Genomic DNA, 27046 nt, shown 5'->3' with positions numbered 1-27046 from the left:
CGCACCCTACAATGGACTTGGCAACGTGCAAGCTGTTAGGTCGACGGCACAGGAGCGGCCGTGCTGGAGAAGTCGAGAAACGCGGACGCGGGGTGCATTGCCGAGTGGGGCATAGAGGGACAGCTCGTCCTTATGGAGGACGGTCGAAGGCAATGGAAGGGGCTTGAGGGACACACGCAAGGAGCGGAAGACGTACTGTGAAAGTACTTTTGGGTGCGGACTAGCTAGACTCCAGTTATTTATTTGTAAGTTGCCAATCCTTCACCCGGATTTCCCGCCCTCCTCTCGTGCTGGCACGTCGCACGAGGGCATGTTCGTCTCCCATCACCTACACGCACTTCGCCTTCGGGACTCTGTCAGTCCGCTTGACGGGCCGACAGTAGATCCCAGGCATGATCCTGGCACCTTTGAGACGAAATTCGCGACGCCCATGTGCCGAATCGAGGAGGCAGGGTGTGCATGGCGCAGAAGACACACCGGTGGCGATTTCGCGAGGCATGCTCGACCGTGACTGCCACTGTACGTTCTCTTCGTGATCACACGTCTATTCTTTTGTCGCGTCCCTTAAAGAACTTCGCACTGACATTCCCATTGAAGGTTTCCGACGATGGGTTGCCACTCGCGAACATCACATACGACCTGTGCCCCGTACGTCGACTCCCCAACCTGTCTCGCTATCAACTGACATGTGCCCGCATCCGATCCTGCCAGAGTTCGTGCGAGCTCGGGCATAAGCTCTTTCGTTCACCAACCACCCCGTGCGGCGCGACGCTCATCCCAGATCACGCCCTCGCCGACGCCTACCATGCGCCCCAACCGGCCGACTGGGGATCCTCTCCCCCCCGCCGCGGACCTGGCGACCCCAGGGCGTCGACTCGTTCAACCCGCTCGCCGGTCGCGTCTCGCTCGTCTCCTGCGGCGCGCGCTCGTGGGCCGTGACGATCTGGGGCCTGCACAGTGCGCGCAGGACGCCGCAAGAGCATGCCCGACGTCGCGCCCGGCGCGGCGTGCTCCAAGACGACGATCGCGCAGTCCTGGCACTCTCCGACAGATATCAAGCTGAAGGGGCCGTTCCCGCGGTGCTGCAAGTCGCGCTCACCACCTCATCTACTCCGTGATCAAGCCGCTGCGAGCGTCCTGCAATCCATTGCTTCTGGTCGGCGAGCTGGAAGCACTCGTCAAGCACACCTCACCGATCGCACTCGCGCTAGAGGTCAGCGTCGCGCTTCTAATGTCGGCATCGATCTGGAACAGGTGTTTTACGTACCTCGAGCCACCCTGGTTTGTTCATACCCTCTAGAACGCCCTACCACCTCCCGTGCAACTGCGGATCCGCTCCTTCCACATCACCTCGGACTACTACAAGCACATGGACGTGGTGAGGTCCCGTCTGCGCGCCGGAATGTGCCTCGCTCAACCGTCGATGCCTGCCAGATACGCCGCCTCTCCCGCGCGCTCGCCGCGCTCCCGAACCTCGCCCACGTCAGCATCACTTTGCCCGCGTACCCTACAGCCAGCGCGTGGAAGGTGACGCGCTCCCACACCCGAAGGGAGGTCACCATCATTGCGACCTTCAATGAGCTGCGCCGCGGAGCGTCCCTGACGTGCTCCCGCGCCTACGTCACCGTGTGCTCATGATGCACGAGCGTGCCGCGGCGCTGTTCGGTGGTGCGGGCGGGTCGATGCGCGAGTGGAAGTGGGGGTGGATCAAGCGGGTGACGAAGGGCGGTCAGGTAGGCGCGGTGGAGATCTAAGAAGATCGTGGGAGGCGGGCGAGAAGCTTGACGGTGAGTCTTGGAGTCTTGATTCCGACGAGTGGATGCGGCAGCTCATATATGTTTACAGCTTTCTTTGCGGAAACGATGTGTCAGTGAATGGGGGCGAGTGGCTAGGATGGACGTTTTGGTCGAGTACCCTCACTTGCAGTATCCATGTACATACATAAGAGGAACAGACATGTGTGCATCTCATGTTGCGGCGGGGAGTCGTAGTATCAACTACGCTGACTGAGTACTGAATCGAGCACAGGTAGATTATAATTTGGATTAGAATACACTACATCGGGTACAACTACAGTGTGGACGAGCAGGTGAAAACGTGGGAGATTGATTGTAGGAAAGACTATTCAAATTTCAGACCTGCAATCAGCGAAGTCCCGACGCCGCGTGACTAACAAGCCCAGAGACCCGGGCCTCCGGGTCCTCGTCTATTGCCCTTGAGGCCAAGTTGAGGGCGAAGAGACGCAACCCCCGAGAGTGACCCCAAGGACTCGATAAGCCGAAACGTGCCGGTAGAGTAGCAGCATGAAGGCATGACAGCGGCAGCGACGGGGGTAGCGGTGCGATAGGACGCGGAAAGGTGCGGGTGCGGCCTTGCAGGCCGGTCAACCGTAGTTTCGCGGCTGCGCGGGTGACCACGGATTCCTACGATGGATGTCTTCGCGTGGCTTCTCGAAATACCTGGGGTACTCCGTGCATTCCGTGGCTGTTTCATGTCGTGTTTAGTTGGACGAGGCTTCGGGTATTTGCCATCTTTGAAGCCGTGCCCTGTCGCGCGAGGCCGTGGCGGAAGCGACCGTGTAGCCTCGGTGGAGATTCTAGCGCAGGCGGTCGGTCCCAGGCCAGTTACGGCTCTTCCACGAAATATTGTCGTTCTCCATGCAGGCTGTGTAGGTGTCGTAGTCAGATGGTCGTCGCTAAGTAGATGAGGAAGAGGAACTGGCAGCTGCAGGTCCGACCATCGGCCCACCGCGAGAGCGGCTCCCTCAAGCAACGATGCCACCATGCGCCGTTTCTTCTCCCACCGCCTGACCTTGTAGAAGTTTTTGGGCGGCGAGTGCAAGGTAGGTTTCCGGCGAGAAGCGTGCGCATGCCGTTTCCGGCAGGGACCTGAAGCATGTAGCGCAGCCCCGTCTGGATGGAGTTGCGGAACGGCGCCCGGATGTAGACCAAGGGGAGTTCAGGTAGCGTAAATAGTGTTGGAATAAAGAATGGCGGCACGTTTACACGAAAATCACCTTTGTTTGGGACGAGGGTTGTTGTATTGGTTATCGTATGTATCGCCTGACTTGAATGACGGTCACGCCGAGAGCCGGTGGACATGGTGGTGGATGGTGGAGGGAATGTGATCGTGCCTGCAGGAGTGCCGTTTGATGAGCTTGCGCCCCCGCGTCGGACTTGATTCTGAATTCGGCGACCCTTCGATCCAAACACCTCTGTCGACTATCGGGTGACTGTCACTCAGACGGCAAGAATACCCTGGTATATACGTGGTGAAATCAAGTTCGATCTTCACTTCATTGGTAGACCACATCAATAATCTGTCCTGTGGCGGCCAAAATCATCAAGTGCCAACGTCTATGGTGGAAAGAAACATATCGCCGTGATGAGCCACAAAAGCCCTCCGGTATCATCATAACTTCTTCTCTATATGCAGCCCAGAACAACGCCGGCACGACTGTCCCGTCACAGTCGGCCGATAGGCGTCCGCAATGTTGCGCAGTCACTGGTGTTCCGAGCAGTATGGCCGAGCTGCAGCGTGTCTATCTGTCTCCCCTGCCACATCTCGCAAACTTATACGCCATTTAGCTACACTCCGCCGCTCTTGTCTGACTTGTTGCAGCTCAACAGGCTCGAGTACTCGTGGGGACTTCCGCGCAACTCATTCGACATCAATGACATCAACAATAGCATAATACGTGAGTGATGGTTCTGACCACGACTTCATGCGCTTAGTTCCATCTCAGTCCAGGCGACTCTCCGTGCTTCGTTTGATATATACGACAGCCAGTCTGCCGGGTGGTTCCTGTTGCCAACCACCAGAAAGCTAAGAATGGCTTTGTTTAGGCATAACCTGGCAGATGGCGACGTCTACAAGGTGAGTTTCTTCCCCAGCGACTCCGCTCACAGTACTCAACGCAGTATCAGTGCTACGAGGGCGCCACCATGTTCGAGTATCAAGTGATGGCGTTTCAATCCATGCGCGACTCTTCGTCGTTTGTCAGATACACAGGCGATCCGTCGTCTGGTTCCTTCCGACCCGAGGATGTCAAGCAATTCTCCTACCCGTTCACTGATTTTGGTCCCATCCACCTGCCGATCCCGTATCACTATGTCATCGCCAACAGCGGTGCGAAGTATTGGCGCCTCTTTCAAGGAGCAGTGAGCGTTGAATTATCCGACACATACCCCCTCGTAGATGTTTTCGCCTTGATCGAACTCATGGCTATCTATGACCGTTGGAAAGACGTCAAGCTCCCAGCCGACTGGACACAGTCAGATTCCGACGAGACTGCCCACAATCGAGACGAGAAAGGCGGGTCAAGAAACGGCAGCAACATCTCGGACGACGGCACGGAAACCTCGAGTGGTTGGCCTGTCCCGTGCCCTCCAGTCGGGCGGACTGGGTGTATGGCGAACTGGAATTTCTCTGGCGTATGGAAGTGGAGGAGTGGGCGGCGGACGTTTATGCGGGTCTCTTGAGGCGAGAGAAAATGAGAGTAGGACGGGCCACTTGAAACGGGAGAGGAGGAGTGCGACGCGAGCATTCATGCGGAATCCCTTGAGGCGAGAGTCTAGTGTAGGGCCTTCAGGAATCGGTACTCGGTCCCGGGTTAGTGCCACCACTGCTAAGTATGTGTATGTAGGCACGGGTCTCTGGCGTACTTATGATACGCAAGTCTCACCATCGTCGCCACCCTTCGTGTTAGATAAGTACATGTTATCTTCTCAATCACGCACACGCCATCTCCGCAGTTCCCGTGAGATCATGAGTCAGAATTGCTCTCAACTGGGGCTTCTACCTTTTATCCTCCACCGAGTCCATCTCATGGTTATGGCGTAGAGCCTATCTCTGAGCCTTTATAAACCTCCCGAGGTAGATAACGCAGAGACATGATGGCACTCACCCTCTTTCTGCTTGCCGTCGTAGCGGGAGCGGCGGCAACACAGGTTCCTCTTCAACCACCATCACCGCACCGTCCTTCACTGTTTTCCTCCGACCTCCTCTCTTTCATCGAAGAAATCCGTCAAAATGCGTCTATTCCAGGGGTCTCTGTTGGCGTAGTGCGTCTGGGTGAAGACAAGCAGCCAGTGCACCAGTTGGCGGCCTCAGGGCGGAAGCTGGAGGAGGGCAACGGATATGATCTCACCCCCGAGGTATGTCGCCAGCTTATGCTCTCCAGAGAGACAAAAATGGATATATGCCGGCTTTCAGACACTCTTTGGGATGGCATCATGCTCGAAGGCGTTTCTGGCCACTTCGGTCGGCATCCTGATGGACGACTTCGCTCGCGGCAAGAACTCCACCACACTCCCGCCTTCAGTCTCTGCCTTCACCTGGGACACCAAAGTCCGCGACCTTCTTCCCGAAGAGCTCGGATGGTCGCTGCAAGAACCCGACGGGACGCTGGACGGATGGACGACGCGCAAGGCCAGTATCCGCGATGTGCTCGGGCACGTCTCGGGTCTCCCGCGGCACGACTTCGCCTACGGACCGGGCGACACAGCGGCAGACATAGTTAGGCGGATGCGTGTGCTCAGGTCGGCGTATGAGCTGCGCGAGAAGTGGTCGTACAACAACCAGGTACGTTTCTTCGGTCTCCCCATCTGCGCGCCCCTCCCCCATCGTTCTGAACCAGTGGCCTGACACCGCCGGCGCAGATGTACATGCTCGGCGCGCACCTCGTCGCGCAGTACTCCGGCATGTCGTACGCCGACTTTCTCTCCACGCGCATCTTTGGCCGGCTCCACATGAACGACACGACCATCTGGCTGTCCGTCGCCCAGCGGTCCGGCAAGCTCGCGCACTCGTGGAACAAGGACGGCCGCCGGATCCCTTTCTGGTTCAACGACGGGTCCGTCATCTTCGGGGCCGGCGCGGGAGGCGTCATCTCGAGCGCGGAGGACATGGTCAAGTGGCTGGCGGTGTGGCTGAACAAGGGCGTCGACCCCGTCTCGAACCAGATGCTCTTCCCGGAGAGCGTGTACGAGGCGACGACAACTGCGCGCTGGGTCGCGAAAGGACAGCCAAGTGCGCCCCTTGGTGCGAGCATCCTCGGATACGGCATGGGCTGGGAGAGGTGGTCGTATGGCAGCGTTGATGTGAGTGTGGACCTCATGCGTTCACGCGAGGGGGTGTTCACGGTATGAATACAGGTCGTTGAGCATGGCGGTGGTATCCCTGGGTTCTCCCTCCTCACTGCGTTCTCTCCTGACAACAACATCGGCGTCACTGTCCTGTGCAACGCGGACGAGAAAGCACTCGCTGCGCGCATGATCTTGAAACGGACGTTTGACGATGTCCTCGGGCTGCCTCCGACGAAGCTGATCTATCCTAGGTACGCTTTGCGTTCATATGGTCACCATAGGACTGGCTGACATGACAGCATTTAGCGACAAGCCCGTCGCCTTGTCCGACTCCTATGCCGCGAAGAATACGTCCACCGCCCCTCCGTCGCTCAGCATCGCGCGCTACGCTGGCTTGTACACCTCCCCCGGCTACGCGCCCATCGCACTCTGCCACGCCGAGTCCACCTCTACCTACTGCAAGGACGTCCTCTCGGCCTTCTTTTCGCTCGGAAAGCCGCCTTCCTTCGCGAGCGGTCTTTACGCCGCCTTCCGGAGCGTGTGGGCGACGCACGTGCGGATGGAGCACGCAGGCGGCGACGCCTTCGACGCGACGTTCACCGCCATCTTCCCGACGGGCTACGGGCGCAACACCAGCGCGTTCGGGTTCTCCGAGACGGGCGAGTCCGGTGGGCCGGTGGAGTTCGACGTGCGGGGTGGAGAGGTGTTCGGGTTCTCGCTCGTCACGGACCAAGCGGCGGTGGACGCACGGAGGAGGCGATTTGGCGAGGGGGCGAGCGCGAGGGAGGTGGCGGATGCGTGGTTTGAGAAGGTTGGCTAGTATTTGGTAGGTGTTAAGATGACACATGCGTATGTGGCACGACAATTGAATGAATATCAGCAGTTGCAGGCAGTGCCTAATGCCCATGCATGATCGCGCAGACGTCCCTTACATATGGCTTCATCTTCGCAAAGGAAGCTATCGACTTGAATGAGCGCCCGTGTCCACCCAGCGCGGGGAGGAGCGCACTTGGGTTTCCGTTCGCGACCCGGCTGTGAAGATGACAACCCCATCGTTGAACCAAAGGGACTCCGTCTTTGTCCCACGAGCGTGCCAGCTTGCCGGACCGCTGAGTGGCGAAGTCGTATCGTTCAGCAGTGGGAGATGTGCGTGGAGGTGAAGTCGGCGTGCGACACGCGGGAGCACTTCTACCGGTGTCGTGGGGTACGGGGGCAGGGTATTGCTGGCATGAACGAGGCTTGGGAGCGCGGCGAGCGTGCTGGGGGAGGCGGCGTATCTGGCGGGCATAGATGGTCCAGCATACCGGTGCGCAGATGGGAACTCACCACGTCCATGTGCTGAGTGGCTCTGTACCATTTTTTATCGAAGCAAGAAACCTAGGAGCCGTTGGTGGCGGGATGGCGAGCGATAAGCAGTAGGAGATAACTGTGGGAACGTGATCGCACTTGCCAGGCTTTCCGGTAGACTATCTTCGTGTAATTAGCACCGCGAAGCGTAGTGCATCGCTGCCAGAACGGTCAGCCTTGGCCAACCGGAGGATCGCGTGCCTCAAGCGTTGGCGAAGTCGACAAGCTACGCGCATACATGGCAAAAACAGATCCAGACCTGATACATGGGTCCCAAGTGGCCGCGCGACCTCGACACCTGCCCAGAGCCGCGACTCCGTCGCACCTCGCGTCTCAAAGCCTTCTTCCGCTTCTCGCCTGTCGCGTTTCTTGTAACTGCAGCACGCTTGACCGCCTTCGTGCCTCTTGGCAGAGCCGCGCCCGCGCCCTCGCTCTTCGCCCCATAGCCCGCGGCGTGCCTGCGTCCGGCGCCGCTCGCGACCGCGGTCGCGAGCGGCGACGGGGAGACGTGTCGTTCCTTCACGAGTCGTGAACGCGTTTTCGCCGGATGGGTGGTGTGTTCCTTGATTCGTCACTCATCCGACGCTTCGGAGACTTGCCGTCCTCGAAGCCGTGCGCCGTCGCGCGGTGCGGACCGGACGGTCTCAGCGAGGGCACGAGCGGCCTCGTCGAGTAGGAGTCCTGGGGCAGGCGGTCGGCCGCAAGCTTGTTGCGTTTTCCCCACAGCGAGCCGCTCGTTCCCATGCAGGTCTTGTATACCTGCAGAAACACGGAGTGGTCCTGGAACACGGAGGCGGACGTGCGCTCCCTCACGTCGGGTTCCGGAATGGGGCCGCTTGCGCCTGCGAAGGCGACGGTGGGAGCGGCCGCGTCGTCCTCGTCCTCGTCGACATCGTAGTAATCTTCGCCAGGGCCGTCATCGGCGACGGGGGATGAGGAGGGGACGTCGGGACCGAGGCGTCTCGCCGCAAGAGCGGATTCGAGAGACGTATCGACGGGTTTCAGCAAGCGCTGTTGCTTCTCCCATCGTTTGAGTTGGTAGAAGTTCTTGAGCGCGAGGTGCAGAGTGTTGATGAGTTTATCAAGGGGGGACTGGAAGCACAAGGAGGTGTCGTCATCGATGGCGAGCTCCCCACCCAGCTTGTACGAGGCATTCTTCTTCGCCGAGCCACAGGTGTACATATTCCCGTTGACAGCATAGCAGTCGAAAATGTCTTCCAGCCAGCGGAAGATGTCCTCCGAGGTCCTGATGTTCGACGGAACATAGCGAACCAGGTAGTAGAGGGTGACGTAGAAGAGTGACTCTAGATCGTCCGAGACTTCGGACACCTTGCCGCTTCCGAGCAACATCGTGATCGACATGAATTGCCTGGTACCCTGCAAGAGTCCGTAAAGTTAGCAAAAAGCGAGTTGGTCAGAGAATACCGATACTCGCCGTTCGCCCTAGTTGGGTGCATATCTGGAGCGCGTCCGTCCTCTTCGCGAGCTCCCAATCGATCAGAAGCCCAGTCGACAGGAGTCTCCGCGTCTTCAAATTCTTGCCCACCCTGACACGAGGGAAAATGATGATGTTACCACCACTGATGTCTCGGTGCAAAGTATTTGCTAGGTTAAAGGCGGTGCGATGTGCTGTTCAGCGACGGTGAGGAAAGCTGACACAGGAGTACTCGGTCGAAGGTGACTCACCCGATCCCGCGTCGTGCATGATCCTCACGAACTGACGCGGACTAGTGAACGACTCAAGAGGACGACCAATCTCTTTGACGCAAAGGCGATAGTGTCTGTGGCGCCGTAGAGGGCAGGCACCATCGAAGTCGGGGTTGATTTCGTCGTCGTGAGCGACCCCTTGAGACGCCTTGAACTCGCGGAGCTTCCGCTTGCAGGCCGTGCTGTCCGTAGACTTCCGAAGCAGCGAGGAGGAGCAAAGGCCGCTATCGTGATGGCCGTGTAAGGGAGAGGCGTCGTTGGCTGCTGGAGGGGCGTTGAAGGGACGTCCATGCACAACGCTTGCTGCACCGACCAGAAATCGTGGGTCCGCGTGACCTGCTTGTTGATATCGCCATGGCAGACCAGCGTCGGAATGTTCTTGACACCTGCCTCTTGAAGCCGCTTCAGAGTGTCGCCTTCTTTAGCGAGCCTTTTGTAGTCCGCGCGCCACGTATCCTTGAGCCAGTAGAACTGATCCGTCTTCTCGTCGTACCCGATGTAACCACGCGTGAAACGCCCGACGACCCACCAGCGGTGAACTCGGGGCGTCCGACGAGGAGCGTGCGCATGCCGCTTCCGTCGGGGACCTGGAGCGCGTACCGCGGTCCCGTCTGGATAGAGTTGCGGAACCGCGTCCGGACGTAGGCGAACGTGAAGTCTCCGAGTCGGTGACCTCGTCATCCCGGAGATCGCGCTCTTCATGATCCACGTCGGTCGATCGCTTCTCAGAGACGTCGGTCATGAGATCCATCGAGGGCTGCCCGGTTCGATGCGGACGGCGGTGTTGTCGTATCCGACTCCTCGCCGTGGGATTGCGACAGACGAGGAATGCGATACGCCGAAGGAAGTCGGCATGTCGTCTCCCAGTCGTCGTAGTAGTCGACCAAGGGGGTGACGATGACGCCCGACTGGTCCCACGGGTGAAGCGGATTTGCGCCGAGAACGAAGATGAAGAACAGGAAGGTGCGGTGCTGCTCAACGAGCACCGTCTCGGCGTAGTGTGCGAGCTGTTCGCGGACCTTCTTGCGAGAGCGCACAGTGCCGTTCTCATCCCTGTCGTCGAACGGGTCCAAGTACGATTTGTCTTGCTTGAATTCGATGGGTACGACCTGGTCTGCCCAAGTGAGGCAGATGGTCTGTCGGGAGTGTTGGCGGTGTAGTAGAGAGCACCTTCGATCTTCTCGGATTCTGTCCTCTCGGAATTTGATGTTCACTTGCTCGTCCGCGTCGTCCTCGTCCTCGGGTCGGCATGCCTCGCCGGCGCCCACTTCGACACTTGTCTGCATCTTCAGACCTGGAGTGAGTCCGCGCAGGTTATCGCAGTAGTCTAGCACGGTATGATATGTGAACGTGGTCGCGCACATATGGCTCAACACTCACGAATGCCTCACCACCTGTCGTCCTCGGCGGTATTTGCGTCCTTGAGGTCGACGAAAGGGTTTTTCATCGGCAATGGCTCAAGCCGGACTTCTCTGCACTAACGTGCAAGAAGTTCTGGAGGAACTTCTCATGCAGCACGAGGATGAACTTGTAGGTCATGTCGCCGAGAGCCTCTGACGATAATCGTGGTCTACCGGTATCGGCGGATTATGTGCGGGTGTGAAAGTAGGATAAAATGCGACCTCCTGGGGGGAAAAGAGAATGAATTTGTAAGAGATGACATCTCTAGGCATGTTTACACTTCTTATGAAAGGGGCTAGTGAGCACATACCGTCGGAGACTGCAAAGCCTTGAGATTCAAGGTAGCTCCAGTGGCGGTTGGAGTGAAGGAGTCTAGCGATATAAGTATGGGTTGAGGCATGATACATGATGGGTGCGTGATCCGAGAAGACAATGGGAGCGGGAGGTGAATGTGTTCGGTTTTCCGGCAATCACCAGTACAGAGCGCCCATTTGGTCCTTGCGCTTGGTTCGATTCCGCGCCGTCGCAGGCCATTTATGACAAGCCAATGTCCAGACTCACAATATTAGCCTTCGTGGAACTGAAATAACTCGCTGATCAGTGCCGGCGGTTTCGGGATACTCCAGACTGCGGCTGTTTATAACTGGGCTTCAGGAGGTATCAATATTCGTAACCGTCGAGCCGAACTTCGCCGCGCTCGCGAACTCGATCGAGGGGGCCACCTCATAGCAAGACTTCGAATCTGAATGCGGAATGAGTTCGAATGGGCACGGCCACATTACATACACTACAGCGAATACAACCATTATGCCAATTTACAGTAGAAGAGGTGTCATATAGTGGCAGACATCCAAGCGGCAAAACACAATGTGACATCCAGACCTGCCAACGCAACCCCGACACGCGGCCAAACACAAGCCTAAATGTCCGGAGTGCTCCTGGCCTTCCGTGCGTCCAAAATGCTCATCCTCGCCTTCTTCGTCAGGCGAGCCATGGGAGTTTCTGCGTTGCCAACAGGCGCCGTCGCGCGGCGCGTCCTGGGCCGGCCGACCATCTTGAGCGACGCCCCGACCGGCTTCGTCGAGTAGAACTGCTCCGGGAGCTGGTCAGTGGCGGGCATGTCGCAGCCCCGCCAGTTCTTCGCGGGCAAGCTCATGCACGCCTGCAGGACCCGGATGAATCTGTCCGAGTTCTGGAATACGAGCGCGGAGTCCTTTTGCTCAGACGTGGGCTCCAAGACGTCGTCGTCGTTCCCACTCTGCAGGGTTTCGCTGGCAGACGGGCCGTCTTCGGGGAGGCCTCCTAAGTTGGCGTGGTATCGCTCCTCGAGGTCGTCGGGGGGAGGGGATGAGTCAAGGCTGGACGGACCCACGGGGTTCGCCTCAAGTGCGGAGCTGAACGAGCCTTCGGGATCGAGCATCTTCCGCTGCTGTTCATTCCATCGCTTGACGTGGTAGAAGTTGCGGATAGCAATGTGAAACGTCTTGATGAGTGAGTCAAGAGGAGCACCGAAACCAAAAGAACCCTTCTTGCTGAGGGATGGCCGGTCAGAGTACGCGGTGTTCATCTTGGCGGCGCCGCAGGTGTACATCCCGCCCTCGACGACGTAGCTGTCGAAAAACTCTTCAAGCCAGTGAAAGATGTCCTCCGGTGTCCCCAAGGCTGACTTGACGAAGCGGACCAGGTAGTAGAGGATGACGTAGAAGAACGACTCTAAGTCGTCTGAGAGCTCCGCGACTTTGCCGCTCTCTTCCAACATGGCAATCGACATAAACTGCATAGTTCCCTAGAGAATTTCGTCAGTGAGAGGCAATACTAGATATCATAACAAGAACCACACTCACTGTTCGACCTGGTTGCGTCCATATTTTCGGCGAGTTCGTTTTCTTCGCGAGCTCCCAGTCGGTGAGAAGTCCTATCCACAGTAGCAGACGAGATTTCACGACCTGGACACGAGGGTAGACGATGATGTTGCCGCCGCTGATATCTCGATGCAATGTTTCCCCCGCCTTGAAGGCGTCGCGGTGCGCTGTAAAGTAACAGTGAAAACGAGTGATACAATATTCAGTCGCGTTACTCACCTACTGCCGCATGTGCCATTATTGTCACGAATTGGCGCGGACTCGTAAAAGAATCCAGAGGAAGTCCGACCTCTTTGACACAAAGACGGTAGTGCCGGTGGCGCCGCAACGGGCAAGCACTGTCGAAGTCAGGATCGACGTCGCCATCAGCATCAGGCGGTACATCTTGCGAGCTGTTGAAGTCGTCGAGCTTCCTTTTGCTGGCATTGCTGTGATCGGACTTCTTGGGCAGAGAAGAGGACCCAGTCGCCCCAGAACCGCGGCCACGCAGAGGAGAAGAGGCGCAGGCATCCGAAGCATCGTCGAACATATCGTCGAGCTCTTCGTCGTGACGCTTCGTCCAGAAGTCATGAGTCCGGGTGACTTGCTCGCCGATGTCGCCGTGGCAAACCAGCGTCGGAATGTTCGTGACGTTCGCTGCGTAGAGCTCCTTGAGCGTGTCGCCTTCCTTCGCCAGCCCCTTGTAGTCCGGGCGCCACGTATCCTTGAGCCACACGAAGAGGCCCGTCTTCGTGTCGTACCCGACGTAGCCGCGGGTGAACCGCCCCGTAGCGCCACCAGCCGCGAACTCGGCTCGCCCGACGAGGATGATCCTCTGGCCGCCGTCCTCGTCGGGAACCGACAGCGCGTACCGCGGCCCCTTCCGGATCGACTCGCGAAACCGATCGCGGACGTAGGTGAAGGTGATGTCCCCTTCGACTTCGAGGAGCTCGTCGTCCTTCAGTTTGCGCTCGGTGTGGTCAACGTCGGTCGGCTTCGATTTGGCGACCTCGGTCATCTTGGTGAAGAGATCATGACCCTCCCGGAGTCGTTCGGCGGTGGGGTCGAATCCGACGCCCTCGCCGCGCCCGTGACAGGCGAGGAAGGCGATACGTTGGAGTATGTCGCAAGTTGTTTCCCACTGTTGGTAGTAGTCGATGAGGGGGGTGATGACGACGCCAGAGTAGTCCCAGCGAGTGAAGCGAATCTTGCGGCCGAGGACGAAGATGAAGAAGAGGAAGGTGCGGTGCTGATCGAGGAGCACCGACTCGACGTAATGGGCGATCTGGCCGCGCACCTTCTTGCGGGAGGCGGCGCTGGCGTCGCCATCGCGCTCCCTGTCGTCGAAGGGGTCCAGGAAGGCTTTGCCCTGTTTGAACTCGATGGGCACGACCTGGTCCGCCCAATGGGGTCGATCGTCGGTCGGCGTGTGGTCGGAGGCGTAGAGAGCGCCATCGATCTTCTGCTTGTTATGTTCCCGGACGATCTTCGCCACGTTTGCATCATAGTCGGGATCCTTCGCGTCGGGGAGATTCGCTTCGTCCGCTTTCTTCTCGCTGGTCGCCATCGTCAATCCCGGAACGAGGTTGGCACTGTTGATCGCAGAAGTCTAAGGTACGATACTAAGTCGATTTTATCGCATAGAGATCGCATAGATCACACTCACGAACTTCGCGACAACCTTGTCTTCTCGCATGGAGGTTGCACGCATGAGACCCGCGAATGGGTTCCTGGCCGGGGGCACCCCGTGTAGCGCAGGGAGGTTTGGATCGTTCAGAAAGGTTTCGATGAAACTTTCAATGGGCATGCTGATCGACTTGTTGGCCATGTCGCTGGAGAGCTTTTGACGGTACTGCTTTGCGTCGTGTTTACCGGTATCGGCAGCGGAGGTGGAGGCGTGATGAGGGATAATCGGGGTGCCGACTGAGAGGAAGGGAAGACTTTTATGAGAATGCCCATCCCGAGGGATGCTTTCGCTCATGGTGAGTGGGAAGAGAACGGCACGTACCAGCGGAGTGACCTGGAGAGATCTTATAGCAATGGCGAGATGGTCTGGGTGGTCGGGTGGCTCAAATAGTGGTTGGAATGAGAAAAGCGAAACACCACGAGTTGCGCCCAAGCCCTGTTCACACGATAAGTGCCTTTGTTTTACCAACGCGGGTGCAGACGACAATGGGAGTCGGAGATGAATGTGGTGCTAGAGCAAGAGCGGTGAGCGCCAAGTGCATCGACCATGTTCGTCTTTTCGGCCATCACCGGCAGGCGCGGAGCGCCCATTGCACGCTGCAACCACGGGCTGGCGAGCCGCGAGTCATATTGCCCCTTCATTGTTTGACTGAGCGGTCTCCAGTTTGGACCACCGTGTACAGTAGTGGCAGGGTGGCCATGGTCCTCTGTGGAATTCTACAAAGACTGTCAGATTCCATCGGGCAACGTTTTCGCACTGTTCATTACTCAGGAAGATCTAATTGAGGCCCCGAGGCTCGACTGCCTGGGCTGTGTGTTCACTGAAGATTCCAAGTGCCATGGAGTTTGAAGTTCAGCTGGTAGTGTGGTTGTGCACCGTGCCTTGTTTCGCGTTGCAGCCGCCATCCGAGTCTTGCCGGTTGTGGGTGGCGGATGCGGAAAGAAGCCGTGGGAAGGTGCGCCGGGGTGTGCCATTTGCTGAATAGGCGCACATGGCCATTCTGAGTCGGATTTCTGACACCACATATTCTTCGTAATAGCAACGTCCCTTTGGAACGAGAGCCAACAAACAGAGGATGGATTTTTGCTTGGCTTGGCACCCGACGAGCGTGAGCATGTGTACAGAGAACCGCATAGTTATAAGAAGCTTTTGAGCCTGTCTGAGGAATTGAGATGATGATGGATCGTCGTTTCGATCGAGGAGTTTGACCCTTGGGCTAGGTACACGGAAAAAAACAACGACTTCCATGAGGATTCTTCGCATCTTGGGCCACATGCGCGCATCCTTCAACGCAACCTCACTTGGGTTGCATCTTTGCAAAGAAAGCTGCACATGCAGATGAGTACCAGCGTCCCCACCTCATCACCACACAACCCGCTCAACCACTCACCGTCCAGAGCCGCGCCCGTCCCAAACTCCTCGCCCCTCACGATCTCCCGCGCCCACTCCCCGTAGTCCTCCCAAATCTCCTCCAAGACCGGCGCGTTCCTGTCTCCCGCCGTCCGCTCGACCCGCCACCACCGCCGCTCCGCCGCCCACCCATCAGTGAGGGCGAACAGCCGCTTGAGCAGCACCTCCGACGTCCAGCTCTCCCCGGTGCCGCCCGTGGTCCGGCCGACGACGGGCGCGGCGTGCGCGAGCATCAGCACGCGCAGGCGCGGGAGCGCCTCCGGGAGGCGCCGCCGCAGCTGCTGCAGCACGTCGATGCGGCAGACCTCCCGCTCGAGCGCGCTCTCGAGCGGGAGCGGCGCCGCGTGGAGGTGGATGGGGTGGTCGCCGAAGTAGTGTTCGGTGCGCGCGTGCGGGGGCAGGGTGATCCCGACGTGGACGAGGTTGGGGAGCGCGGCGAGCGCGCGGGGGACGTCGCGCTCCTGCCGCACGCGTGCGTGCCGGGCGAGGTGGGACGCGGGTGAGCGGGGTGGGGGCGCGAGGGGGGCGTGTCGGCGACTCACCAATGAGGCGATGTCGGCCGTGTCGACGCAGTTCAGGGTGAGCTCGAGCGAGCGGATGCCTGACGCCGACTCCGGCGGCAGCGCGCGCCAGAGCGCGGGGACGAGCCAAGTGGGCGGCTCTGGGGGCGCGAAGAACTCCAACAGCGAGCTCGGCAGCAGCGTTCCGACGGCGACCTCGAGCGTGAGCGCGACCGGACGCGCGTTTCCGACGAGCGTGAAGAACTCGGTGCGCTCGGCTTCGTCTAATGGGTGGAAGACATATACGGAAGAGGGGTCGAGACCCCGCCGGGGTTTGGTGGCGTAGTAAGTGATGTGAAGAACGCGGCTCAAGCACCGAGCGATGTGGAAGGGAGGGCAGCCTTGCATGACGTATGTCAGGGAACGGAGCGGTGGCAGTGGACGGATTTGAGGCACAATTGCGATGTCGTTGCGAGGCTGGCGAATCAGGCGAATATGCAGATGATCGAGTTTGGGGAAGGCTGGGAGGATCAAGGGGACGGCAGCGTTCTCGACCTCCAAAGAAAGTGAACGGACGGAAGATAGACTTATGTTTGTCGAAAGGTCACCAGAGGCCGCCGCAAAAGGGTGCTCCAATTCTCTCCACGTGACTGCAAGGGTATGAAGGTTGGGGAACTGGGGAGTGCCGCAAAGAAGGCTTTCGGCGTCGAGCACTTGTCAACGATACACCAGCGGCGGCGGAGATTCAACGTCAATTTCTGTATGGTTCTAGCTGGAAAGGTCGAGGGGAAGGTGATCGAGTGCGGTTTGCATTCGTCGAGGGTGAGGTTTAGGTCTGTAAGATTCTCCAGAGCGCCGAAAGCCTGTAGGAAACTGGGTTCAAGTGTGACGAGGGAATCAAACTGGGGAAGAGTGATGGAGCGTATTCTTGGCGCGCCATCTAGGAGTCCAGCAACGATACGGAATTGTCCACTGGATAGTCCGTTCTCAATCTCCAACGATCGTATGCTTGCAACACGAAGCTGTACGCCAGGCAACCGGGGATCTGTGGATAGCAAGGCTTCGCGGAGCCGCGGAAGCCTACACAAAGGCCATCCGATGGTAAGTGGACAGGCGAGAACGCGTGAGATGGCAATGGGGTACACGCTCTTGCAAGTGATGGCAAAGTCCAATGCCGCTTTGCGATCCAGACGTGCGCATATCTCCAGGAGAACGTCGCCATCGAGCGACGTGAAGGCGCGCAGACTTCTTGTGGTCCGTTCGGCAGAGGGGAAGACATAGAAGACGGATAGAACGATGGAGAAGGCGGAGGGAAAGAGGGAGAATGCAGAGGGAAAGAGGGAGATCATAAATCGGCGCAGGAGCTCCATGGGTTCGGAATATATGCATGTTGCCATGGGATCTCTGCGGTTTCCGATGGTGTTAATGCTATGGTTGCTACCGAATGCCAGAGGATCTTACCTGTGGTTTGAAACCAGCGTTGGAGGGATGTGCAGGAGAGGCGATAGACACAGGGGTCACGCAGCAGTCGGCGCGCGGCCACTTCACTCGGCGCTTCTTCGTTGAGCCCAGACTTCGATCATACTCCGATCAGGTGTGCGGCGCTTGGGGCACTTGGAGGAGCTATATTACGCGTCCAGTCAGTCTGATGGAACATTTTCGAGACAATGACCTCACCACGAAAAGAAGGTAACATCCTTCGAGGACATGAGGTCGGATAAGTGTCTACTACTTGAACTAGGAATCATCATCTACTGGCCAGTGATCAGCATAACAATTCACTCGCGACACTTGTACCGTTGAGAAAGTCGAGGCTGTAAGTGAAGCGGCCCTGCCAGAACAATGTGGGACATGGCCGCATAGCAAGACAGGATGTAACTGCTTCATTCGAAGGGTTTCAAGCTGTAGATTGCCATTAGTCTACGATGGTATACATATCCGGGTAGGTAATGTGTGTCCTGATCTACATGAAGGGCGGACCCGAGCTCCGATTCACTTTTATGTGCGTGGTGGGAAGCGTGAGTGACGGTGCAAATGACTGCTGCAACACTGTGAGAGGGCCGTACGGTTCAATAACGATACCTCCGTCACCAGGGCCTGCGCGTTATCGTCGGCACCAAGGCAGAAGCGGCGGAGTGTCAGGGTGTTCTATGCAAGTCTAGATGTACGGTGGTCCGAGAGCTGATGGAGAAAGGATCACAGTGGGCATTGTGAGCGGTCGTCCTGCGTGTCTGACAAGCACTACGTACCTTGGCGGAACATGTTCAGCGTCGCCTCAACGACCAGCAGGAGGAGACCGCCTCCGGGTGCGAGACGCATGACCTTCGGCACGAAACCCTTGTATAGCGAAGCAAGACCCTCCTCACGAGCCATCGTCACAAGCGCAGGATACGTCCAGTTGTACTTCGGGACGACGCCAGGCACCTTGGTCACCGACTGTATGCGCGATTTGATGACCTGCAACGCGGCGAGCAGGATATTAGATCGAATTGGAAGCCACCACGGCGCATCCACTCACATCGAATCTGAGATACGCACCACAGTCAGACGGAGTGTGAGGCAAGGGAGTACAAACTCACGGTGTGTTAATCACTGTACCGATCGTCCCTCCGATCGTCCCCGCAATCAGGTCGTTTGTCAGTCTTTGCGAGTTGGACTGCGACCATGACAGTCAGCAGGGGCGAAGAACGGGCGTCAGTGTCGATTTGAGACATACCTCAGGCTTGGGAAGCATCGCCCGGACTTGGAAGATACTGCCGAAGTAGCCTCCGTTCCACCATAAGTGCCTGTGCACGATCATGGGTGCGTGAGCAGTCCTGCTCCGTTCCCGACAAAGGTCAGAACGTACCTCCACATTGTCGCCTCCATCCCCGCGTAGAGCCCTTCAATCCGTGGGGTGAATCAGTATAGATGCATCCGGGCACGAGGTCGGCATGGCGCACCAAGGAGGCCATCTTTCGCAACTACCTGTTTAATGACGTCCAGCGGGCCCTTAAGGTGCTCGACTTGTCCTGCAGCCTGCAAATGCCGGGCATCATCAGTCGCTGCTGCCATCACTTGCGGACCATAGCCGCGCTTTCGGCGTGCTCGGGCCGACGCACAAGCGGGAGAAGGTGAAGAAGGAAGCGTGACGCACTTGATTTTCACGAGCTCAAAAGGCACAACAACCACACTCTCCGTAACCCCGGCCATGCAGCCGGTCGCAGTTGCCAGGGACTGGTCCATTTTTGTCTTGCCAGTGAGAGAAAGGAAGGACTTGCCCCAGAAGTCGTTGGCGGCGCTATGCGGCGGAGGAAAGGTGGCGAGAGTGGAAATAAGCGGGAGTGGAGGCGCAGGACGTGCGGAGGAACAGGGACGTACAACTTAGTCGCGCGCTTGGGGGCCTCCATGAGCAATGGGGCACCAAGCCACGGTACAAACGGCCGAACCTGCGCATGAGGAGAGCGCACCGAGGGCGAAACCAAGGTGAATTGTAAGAGTGAGTGTATGCGCGACTGAGGGGGACGTACCCTTCTTCCCGAATGATGGTCCGGAAGCTGGTCACGACCCCCATCTTGCTCCGCCCGGTGGCAAGCTGCATGCGCGTCTTGACCTAGAAACACAGACAAGGGACGCGTGAAGACACGAAGGATAAGAGGAGCGGCGAAGTACTGACGACATCTGTGGACGAAGACGCATATAGCCAGCCGGCGGACGGGAAGACAGAGACGTCACTGACCGAGAGGGTAGAAGGTCAGGATCTCTGAAATGCCCGCGATGGCACCGGCCGTGAAGTTGGCAATGAAGGGGAGGGCTGCGGAGGTTCGTGAGTGGACGGAGGCCGAGAGCAAGTGGCGACGGAGCTCACGCTTTCGCTGGAACGCGTCGGACATGGCGGGGAGGAGGAGGAGAAGTCGTGCGAGTGCGGGGCTGGCGCTGAGCGCTGAGGGCTATGTATAAAATATCCATTGGGGAAGGGCGGGGTCGGGGCCATCGTGACCAGATGAGGCGAAAAGGCGCGATCGGATCCTTCGGGCTCGGACGGTCGGGCCACGCCGTGCCACACGATCGAGCGAGGCACGAGACCAGCGCGTCACGTCACTGTGATGCGCTCGGTCACAGACAGGCACCCGCGAGTGACCGAGCCGGGCTCGCGGCAGGCGACGCGCTGAGGCTGCTCTGCTCCTGCCATGGTCTACATCTCGTCCTGGCAGGAATACCAAGAGGCCGCGGAGGCCCTCTATGACAAGTCTCCCAACACGGTCAGCATCGCTCTCCGACCTCCCCTTCGCGCGCTGATCTCCAATCTCCCCGATCCCCAGACGCGCTACTGCGTCAAGTGGAGGCAGTCGGCAGACGGCCAGGGCAAGCTCGTCCTCAAGATCACCGACAACACCACCGTGCGTACCCGTGCGCGCCATCTCGCTCGACTTAAAACTCACTTTCGCGCGGCGTCACCCGTGATCGCAGTGCTTGAAGTTCAAGACACATTCCTCCGTCTTCCTTAACCGCTTCGATGCCCTCAACCTCACTCTGATGCAGAAGATGCAGAACAAGCGTCCGACGCAGGCGTCGCCCGCCCCCGCCGCTCCTCAACCCGCGCCAAGTGCACCTCAGGACACTGCGCCCTCTGTGCCCGCACCAGCCGGTCCAGCGGGAGGGGTGAAGAAAAAGAAACCGAAGAAGAAAAAGTAGATGGATGGCGGATAGGATGTATGCGATCCAGGTCAGATTTCTTGAACCTTTCATGCGCTGTACATCTGCGTCATTCTACGGCGATCCTTAATCACACTCCATCTACGATCCTCGGGTGCTCGTTCTCGCCCTCGGCCTGCAAGAGATCGGTAATGTATGGGAGAGCATCGCGAAGAGGCCCTCCCATTTACCATCAACTTCGTGAGGCCCTTCTGACACTCGGCGGTAGCTCCGTCTGCTTCCCCTCCCCCTCGGTCCTATCGAGTACGATGGTTACCATGGAGGATGGTGGGGCCGCACAGGTGCGTCGTCCAGTCAGCGATTAGGATAGAGCGCTCATCCAAGATGTTCGACAGTCCCCGTGTGGCTTAGCGGGCGATGCCCCGCTGTCACATACCAGATGTACTCCGTACCGACCGCTGCAAAACGGTACTGGCACATCGTTTCAGTCACACGTTGCTTTCTCCACAGTGTAAGCGCACACATCTTGGACCATGCATATGCTCCCAACCAGTCCGGGGCATCGACTGTCAAGCAACGGCGTTGTCCCGCCGCGTGGGCGCGAGCGACACCTCGCGGTACAGTTACAGGAGGCGGCGACGGTCAAGGATTCAGTATCATTTATCCCCTTTTCCTCGTGCCTCCTCGTGGAGCGAGCTGGGGAGGGCACTCACATCACGTGATTGCCTTCTGTGCTGCCCTGCCAACAACCCCTCAAGTTGGACCAGCCCCTTGAGGAGGTACGACGAAAAGGGGATGGGTGATCATGCCTAGAGGTCAGCTACCTTCCTTTCATGCTCAAGCGGCATTGGTGCCGCTGTGGTCCCGACAGAGACGACCAATATGGAAGTGATTTCGCTCTAGGGGGCCACATTTGTGGTTGGGCTGTCGCTCGAATCCACCCAAGATGTCTGGCATGACAGGCTACAGACTGCATGGGCTTCCCACAACAATGAAGAACTCACTTCCCATCCGCCCATAAAACCTCAGCACCCTCCCCACCTTCCTCATCTCATCCGCTCCTCCAAGCCCCACCTCAACTCATACCACCCCATCATCATCATCATCATCACCACCGCCACTACCACCATCACCACCACCACCAACACCATGCTCGCCCACCGCGCCCTCCTCCTCCTCCCCTTCCTCTCGGCCACCCTCGCCAGCACCGCCCCAGGCCGCCGCACCTCCACGCCCGCAACGCTCCTCCCGCGCGACAACGACAGCGACGAGTGCTCGGACGGCTTCGCCCTCTGCTCCGAAGGATCGTGCTACCCGCTCGACGGATCTGTGTGCTGCGCCAGTGCGCCCGTCTCCCGCCCCTTCCCCCATCCCCTCGCGACGCTGACCTCAGACCGACACCGACGACAGACGGGAGATACTGCGACCCCGGGTGAGCGCGTCCTCACTTTTCGAGGCGTCGCGGGATCGATCGCTGACGGGTGCCCGAAGGTTCACTTGCCAGACGGACGGGTGCGTGCTGGGTAACGGCGCGGCGGGGGCGCACCCGGCGGCCGCGGGCACGCTCGCGGGGCTGCTTGCCGTCGGCGCGGCGTTCGCCCTCGCTTGAATGGGCCGTGGAGTCCGTCCATGGGGTCTTGAGTGCAGATTTTGGTGGGACTCGCTTCTCGCTGCTGTGACACGTGCTGAACTCCTTTGCAGGGATGGCTGGATGGATGGGTGAATCATTGTGGTTCGCTGTTAAAATCGAGCTACTGTACTACATGGATGTATGCCGGTACAATTGAAGTGAATGCACCATTTATATCGGCGGAGTTCCATATACGACGGCCATCGCAATGTTCCAAGTGGCAATGGAACATATCGCGGCAAAACATGATGTACAATCGTTCCGGAATCTTCGTATGATATATCCACTCGACGTGTATGGAGTCCGAGTTTTTGTTTTTGTTTTTGGTGGAGCAACTACCGTGGACTATCGTTTCACCCCCTAGGGAGATCCAGGACAGTCCGAGTTGCACCGAAACAACCGGCTTGCTTTTTCGTATAGGCTTGAACAGAGGAAGCTAGAAAACTCCGCTCTTGCCTAGATGAAGTTGGGACGGAGTCCGAGTTTCGCGGCGCTGATTCAGGCACTGCCGGACCTTCCTCGCAGCATGGGTTCGACTCCGGGAGACGGCAGACCATTTCATAAAACACGACGTGACATTCGTGAGGTGGGGGTGTGGACAACGCAGTCCTAAAGTACGTACACACACGACAAGCCAACCCAACGCAAGTGCCCAACGTATGTAACCGACCACGCAGCTCGCCAACCCAAGACCAACCGGCCGATCGATCGCTCTAAACTCCAAAAAAGGTAGTATGTAAAACAAGAGTGCACATAAAATATAAAACGAGGCATCCAAGGTGATAGCTACAGCAGAGCGGACATAAGAGTACAGTAAAACAACACAATATCGGCGTGTCCGTGAACCGAGCGTGGCGAGAGCGAGGACACAGTCGGCGCGCGCAGGGTCGGGGTTGGGCGTGGTGGACTCGTGAGCGATGGCGATGGCGCGGATTTGGGACGAGGACGGCGTGGAGGGATGGTAAATGGAATCCGAGGGCAGACCTCTGGAAGAGCGGGGGGCTGGGGATGATCTAGCACGGCGACCCAAGCACGCGTCGGTGCTGGAGCAGCTGCGACGAAGGTGGAATGGCGTCATCGCGCGGCTCTCTCCCTCAGCACCACGAGCCGTGGACGAGCGCGTCCCACGACTTCTTCGACTGCAGCGTCTCGACGAAGTGCGCGCGCGCGCCGGGGGTCATCGTCCCCGCGGCGGCCGCCGCCGCGTGCGCGTCGGGCACGATCGCGCCGTCCGTGAGCGGGAGCGGCGCGGGGTGCGCGGCCGCAGGAGGGGAGGGTGGTGCCGAGTGCGACGGGTTGAGGTGCGAGTGCACGTGCGGGGTGTGCGCGTGCGTGTGGGGCAGGCCGGTGGAGGAGGGCGAGGGCGAGAGGGGGACCGAGTGGTGCGGCGAGTGGAGGGCGGGGCTCGCGGTCCCGGACGTCGCGGTGGAGGAGCGGGAGATGTGGGGGCGTTTCTGGAGGTATGGTGCATCAGGGATATCCGTGCGCGTAGAGTAGAGGGGCAGGAGGGGAGAAGGATGCTGCGGAAGTGGATTTCCGGAGGAGAGAGGCGGTACTCACAGGAGAGAGGATGGTTCCGAGCGCAAGACGGAGACTCAAAACGTGAGCGTCGTCGTTGCTGCGGCGCTGGTCATCATGGGCCGGCTGCAGGAACAGGTGGATGAGTCGCGGCTGGACAGCGCATGGGAGTGGCACACACCATGATCGCGTCCGATGTGGCTCAGGGGTGTCTAAAGGAATAGATACTGCAGCGGCGCCTGTGCAGACGGCGGTAGACTCTAAGCAGCGGGGGCGATTAGATAGGAGTACGAGCCAGAGTGCAGAGGCGGCGGGGACACGCCAGGGCGAGGTGAGGGGAAGGGACAAGAGCGGGGTGGAGAGATCGGGCGGAGCAGGGAGACGCAGTGTTTATATCATCCCCGCGCCCACGAGCTCGTGAGGGCGGTGGGGGACACGGGACATCGCGGATGCAAGCGGGATTGAATAGACCCCCGCGCGGCTGTGGCGGCCCATTCTCGGTCTCGTTGCCTCAGGGGCGCCGCGCCCCGTGGGGAAGTGCGGGGTAGCCTGCCGTCTAGCACCGCACACCTCCGTAGTCTTCCGACCGTGCATCATCCTAAGAAAGCTTCAGGATTAGAGACGATCACATTCGATCCGTACTCACCGACTGCAACACAGATTGGGCGATCTTCATGCAGAGACGATAGGTCGAATGTCGGATGTCAGCGGCTCGAGCGTCCTTGCGGCTCCTCGCTGGATGAAGTTGGCCACTGCACTGTGGCCAGACCCCAAAGGCGACTCCGGGACGTCGAAGTTTTCTGTCACGTCTTCCAGGGATGAAACACCTCGAAGATTTCAAGATACCGCGTGGTGGAGCTCTGGAACACCGCAGCACCAGTCGCGGCGCTCCCATGACCTTCCAGGCTCTGGGCTGTGGCCGCGTTTCACGGACACCATCAGTGTATCGCGGGCGCGCGATATCTGGATCCTGTGCGCACGGTCGTCAAAGTCGACCGAGGAGGTGGGCGCAACGCACCAACTTGAGGCGCAAGCCCGTGTCGCGTCTCGTGTTTCCTGGTGGCATGGATGTGACCCGAGTCCATGCATCGCTCATGGCATGGCTAGATGCATGGTTTGTCACCCTCGAGCCTTCTTCGAGCTTCTCGTCATGGGCACTCCAAGCACACGCCTCGTGAGTAATACACGCGCGTATCCTATACTGCTATGTACTTCTAGCTTCGGTATTCAAGTTACTTCTCTTCATATCCACGCCCAACGTTCTACACGTTCAGCTCTGCTTTGCCAGCCTTCTCGAGTGCCTGCTTTAGCTCAGCGTCCTCAAGCGCGGGCGTGACCCACTCCTTGAGGAACTTGTCGACCTGTTCGGGTGCGCGCCCAATGAACGTCGACGGGTCGAGAAGCGCGTCGAGCTGCCCCTTGATTGGGTCGAAGTACGCGTCCGCGCGCACGCGCTCGATCAGGTCGTTGTCGAGTCCGAGTTGCTTCACCTGGTGCGCGGCCTCGTGCGAGAGAACCTGACAGGGCGCGGTGAACACGCTGTAGTCAGAAAAAAAACAGGGAGAGAGGCAGAGAAGGCGGCGGAAATGAAGGAACGGCACTTCGGGAAGCACTCACCCGAATCTTCTCGTGCGCTTCCTGGCGGTCGCCGCCCGCCTTGACGATGGCCATGATAATGTTCTCCGTCGCCATGAACGGCAGCTCCTGCGCGATCCGGCGTGCGATAACTTTCGGGTACACGACCAGGCCCTCGGACACGTTCTGGAGTGTCGTGAGCACAATGTCCGCGGTGAGGAACGCCTCGGGGAGCGACACGCGACGGTTCGCGCTGTCGTCCAGCGTGCGTTCGAGCCACTGCACGCTCGCCGTTCCGAGCGCGTTCTGCTGGAGGACCATGAGGTGACGCGCGAGCGAGCAGACACGCTCGGAGCGCATCGGGTTGCGTTTGTACGCCATCGCGGAGGAACCGATCTGCGTCGACTCGAATGGTTCTTCGATCTCCTTCAGGTTCGCGAGGAGGCGGAGATCCGTCGCGAGCTTGTGCGCGGTCGCGCCGAGGGAGGCAAGAGGGGCGAGGACGTCGATGTCGATCTTGCGCGAATACGTCTGCGAAGTGACAGGGTACGCGTACGTGAAACCGGAGAGAGCGGTCACGCGTCGGTCGAGTTCCTCCACCTGATCGACATACCATGATTCAGACTATATGCGACTGTAAAGAAGGTAGCGAACTAACCTTTTCATGATCTCCGTCAAAGAGCGCAAGGAAGCTAGCTTGCGTGCCAGTGGTGCCCTTGACGCCTCGGAAGCCAAGATCATCGCGAGCGCGCTTGATGTTGCGAAGATCCCAAAGAAGCTCCTGGATCCAGAGCGTGGCGCGCTTGCCGACCGTGGTGAGTTGCGCAGGTTGGAAGTGGGTAAAACCGAGTGTAGGTAGGGCGCGATATTCTTCAGCGAACTTGGAGAAGCGCTGGATGACGACGGCGAGCTTTTGCAAGAGGAAGGTGAGCGCCTCGCGGAGGAAGATGAGGTCGGCGTTGCTGTGGCCCGAGTCAGGTGTTAACATTAGGCTACCGTGCGGATACCGAGGATGGAAGGGACGCACTCGGTCACATAACACGAGGTCGCGCCGAGACTAAGATTCGGGTCGCGTGAACGCTGGAGTTCTGAAAGCGCGCGATGCTACTCACTGGATGATCCCCGCCGCGGCAGGCGCGACCTGACCAAAAGTGTGAACGTGCGCCATAACATCATGACGTCTCTTCTTCTCCTCGGCGGCCGCAATCTCGAACTGTTGCGCGTCCAAATGCTGTATCGCGTGTGGGTATGGCGGGATCACGACGCGAAAATTGAGTCACTCACGAGGTTCGCCTTCATCTGCTCGATGGCTTCGTCTGGTATCGGGAGACCGAGCTCCTTCTCTGCGACAGCGAGGCTGAGCCACAGTTTCCTCCACGTATGGAAACGGTTCTACGAGTGAGTCAGCGAATGCTCTGGGCCACGGATGATGCGCATACAGCCGCGGAGAACAGGTGCGCCATTTCCTTGCTTGCATAGCGACTGTCGCAAGATCAGGTTCGTGCGTTCACTGCTAAAGCAAGGGTGGATGGAACCTTGAGAGCGGCGTCTGGTAGGTATCGTTTGGATCCATGGCTGGGCGAGTGCCGAGTACGTTGTGGTTGGTGGAAGAGGAGAGAGCGGGCCGGGGCAAAAAGCCTGAGATCTTGACGAGATCTACAGTGGCTGTAGATAATCTAACCGATTGCGTCGCGGGCCGTGGCGCTTCC

The 27046-nt window shown here is 58.8% G+C and overlaps 9 protein-coding genes across 9 annotated transcripts; 4 read left to right on the top strand and 5 right to left on the bottom strand.

The window, feature by feature from the left end:
- Positions 1-981: 981 nt before the first annotated feature.
- On the top strand, positions 982-1754 carry BXZ73DRAFT_78962 (uncharacterized protein; the record flags this gene model as incomplete). Its single annotated transcript, XM_048022977.1, is given in 4 exon segments — positions 982-1281; positions 1301-1378; positions 1435-1626; positions 1647-1754. 4 exon segments carry the CDS (start codon positions 982-984, stop codon positions 1752-1754), a joined length of 678 nt encoding a protein of 225 aa, XP_047876014.1.
- A 3141-nt stretch (positions 1755-4895) lies between these two features.
- Positions 4896-6906, top strand: BXZ73DRAFT_49839 (beta-lactamase/transpeptidase-like protein; the record flags this gene model as incomplete). Its single annotated transcript, XM_048020331.1, has 5 exons — positions 4896-5156; positions 5215-5583; positions 5661-6101; positions 6156-6337; positions 6393-6906. The coding sequence occupies 5 exons, from the start codon at positions 4896-4898 to the stop codon at positions 6904-6906; spliced, it is 1767 nt and encodes a 588-aa protein (XP_047876013.1).
- Positions 6907-7952: 1046 nt separating this feature from the next.
- BXZ73DRAFT_103159 (uncharacterized protein) lies at positions 7953-10679 on the bottom strand (the record flags this gene model as incomplete). The annotated part of the gene is made up of 7 exons (XM_048015488.1): positions 7953-8810; positions 8980-9062; positions 9120-9364; positions 9454-9861; positions 9918-10276; positions 10355-10467; positions 10619-10679. 7 exons carry the CDS (start codon positions 10677-10679, stop codon positions 7953-7955), a joined length of 2127 nt encoding a protein of 708 aa, XP_047876012.1.
- Positions 10680-12099: 1420 nt separating this feature from the next.
- BXZ73DRAFT_49814 (uncharacterized protein) lies at positions 12100-13949 on the bottom strand (the record flags this gene model as incomplete). Its single annotated transcript, XM_048020326.1, has 4 exons — positions 12100-12327; positions 12386-12570; positions 12623-12741; positions 12931-13949. Coding segments are annotated over 4 exons (1551 nt in total), but the record flags the coding sequence as incomplete, so codon positions are not given.
- A 1417-nt stretch (positions 13950-15366) lies between these two features.
- BXZ73DRAFT_103157 (uncharacterized protein) lies at positions 15367-16387 on the bottom strand (the record flags this gene model as incomplete). The annotated part of the gene is made up of 2 exons (XM_048015487.1): positions 15367-15395; positions 15460-16387. 2 exons carry the CDS (start codon positions 16385-16387, stop codon positions 15367-15369), a joined length of 957 nt encoding a protein of 318 aa, XP_047876010.1.
- Positions 16388-18137: 1750 nt separating this feature from the next.
- Positions 18138-19851, bottom strand: BXZ73DRAFT_91065 (mitochondrial carrier; the record flags this gene model as incomplete). The annotated part of the gene is made up of 12 exons (XM_048025842.1): positions 18138-18160; positions 18229-18436; positions 18573-18635; positions 18696-18765; positions 18828-18861; positions 18922-18997; positions 19112-19259; positions 19340-19407; positions 19485-19571; positions 19635-19639; positions 19698-19772; positions 19827-19851. 12 exons carry the CDS (start codon positions 19849-19851, stop codon positions 18138-18140), a joined length of 882 nt encoding a protein of 293 aa, XP_047876009.1.
- A 297-nt stretch (positions 19852-20148) lies between these two features.
- On the top strand, positions 20149-20653 carry BXZ73DRAFT_91064 (signal recognition particle, SRP9/SRP14 subunit; the record flags this gene model as incomplete). The annotated part of the gene is made up of 3 exons (XM_048025841.1): positions 20149-20220; positions 20281-20358; positions 20429-20653. The coding sequence occupies 3 exons, from the start codon at positions 20149-20151 to the stop codon at positions 20651-20653; spliced, it is 375 nt and encodes a 124-aa protein (XP_047876008.1).
- Positions 20654-21763: 1110 nt separating this feature from the next.
- BXZ73DRAFT_78956 (uncharacterized protein) lies at positions 21764-22223 on the top strand (the record flags this gene model as incomplete). The annotated part of the gene is made up of 2 exons (XM_048022976.1): positions 21764-21943; positions 22008-22223. The coding sequence occupies 2 exons, from the start codon at positions 21764-21766 to the stop codon at positions 22221-22223; spliced, it is 396 nt and encodes a 131-aa protein (XP_047876007.1).
- Positions 22224-25024: 2801 nt separating this feature from the next.
- On the bottom strand, positions 25025-26910 carry BXZ73DRAFT_49930 (adenylosuccinate lyase; the record flags this gene model as incomplete). Its single annotated transcript, XM_048020344.1, has 8 exons — positions 25025-25279; positions 25380-25937; positions 25996-26299; positions 26365-26394; positions 26450-26568; positions 26622-26729; positions 26777-26819; positions 26873-26910. 8 exons carry the CDS (start codon positions 26908-26910, stop codon positions 25025-25027), a joined length of 1455 nt encoding a protein of 484 aa, XP_047876006.1.
- Between the last annotated feature and the right edge of the window lie 136 nt (positions 26911-27046).

Source organism: Epithele typhae (assembly GCF_022376455.1).
Source record: "Epithele typhae strain CBS 203.58 chromosome Unknown BXZ73scaffold_38, whole genome shotgun sequence".
Lineage (NCBI taxonomy): Eukaryota > Fungi > Basidiomycota > Agaricomycetes > Polyporales > Epitheliaceae > Epithele > Epithele typhae.
This window is presented reverse-complemented; position numbering and strand designations above follow the sequence as displayed.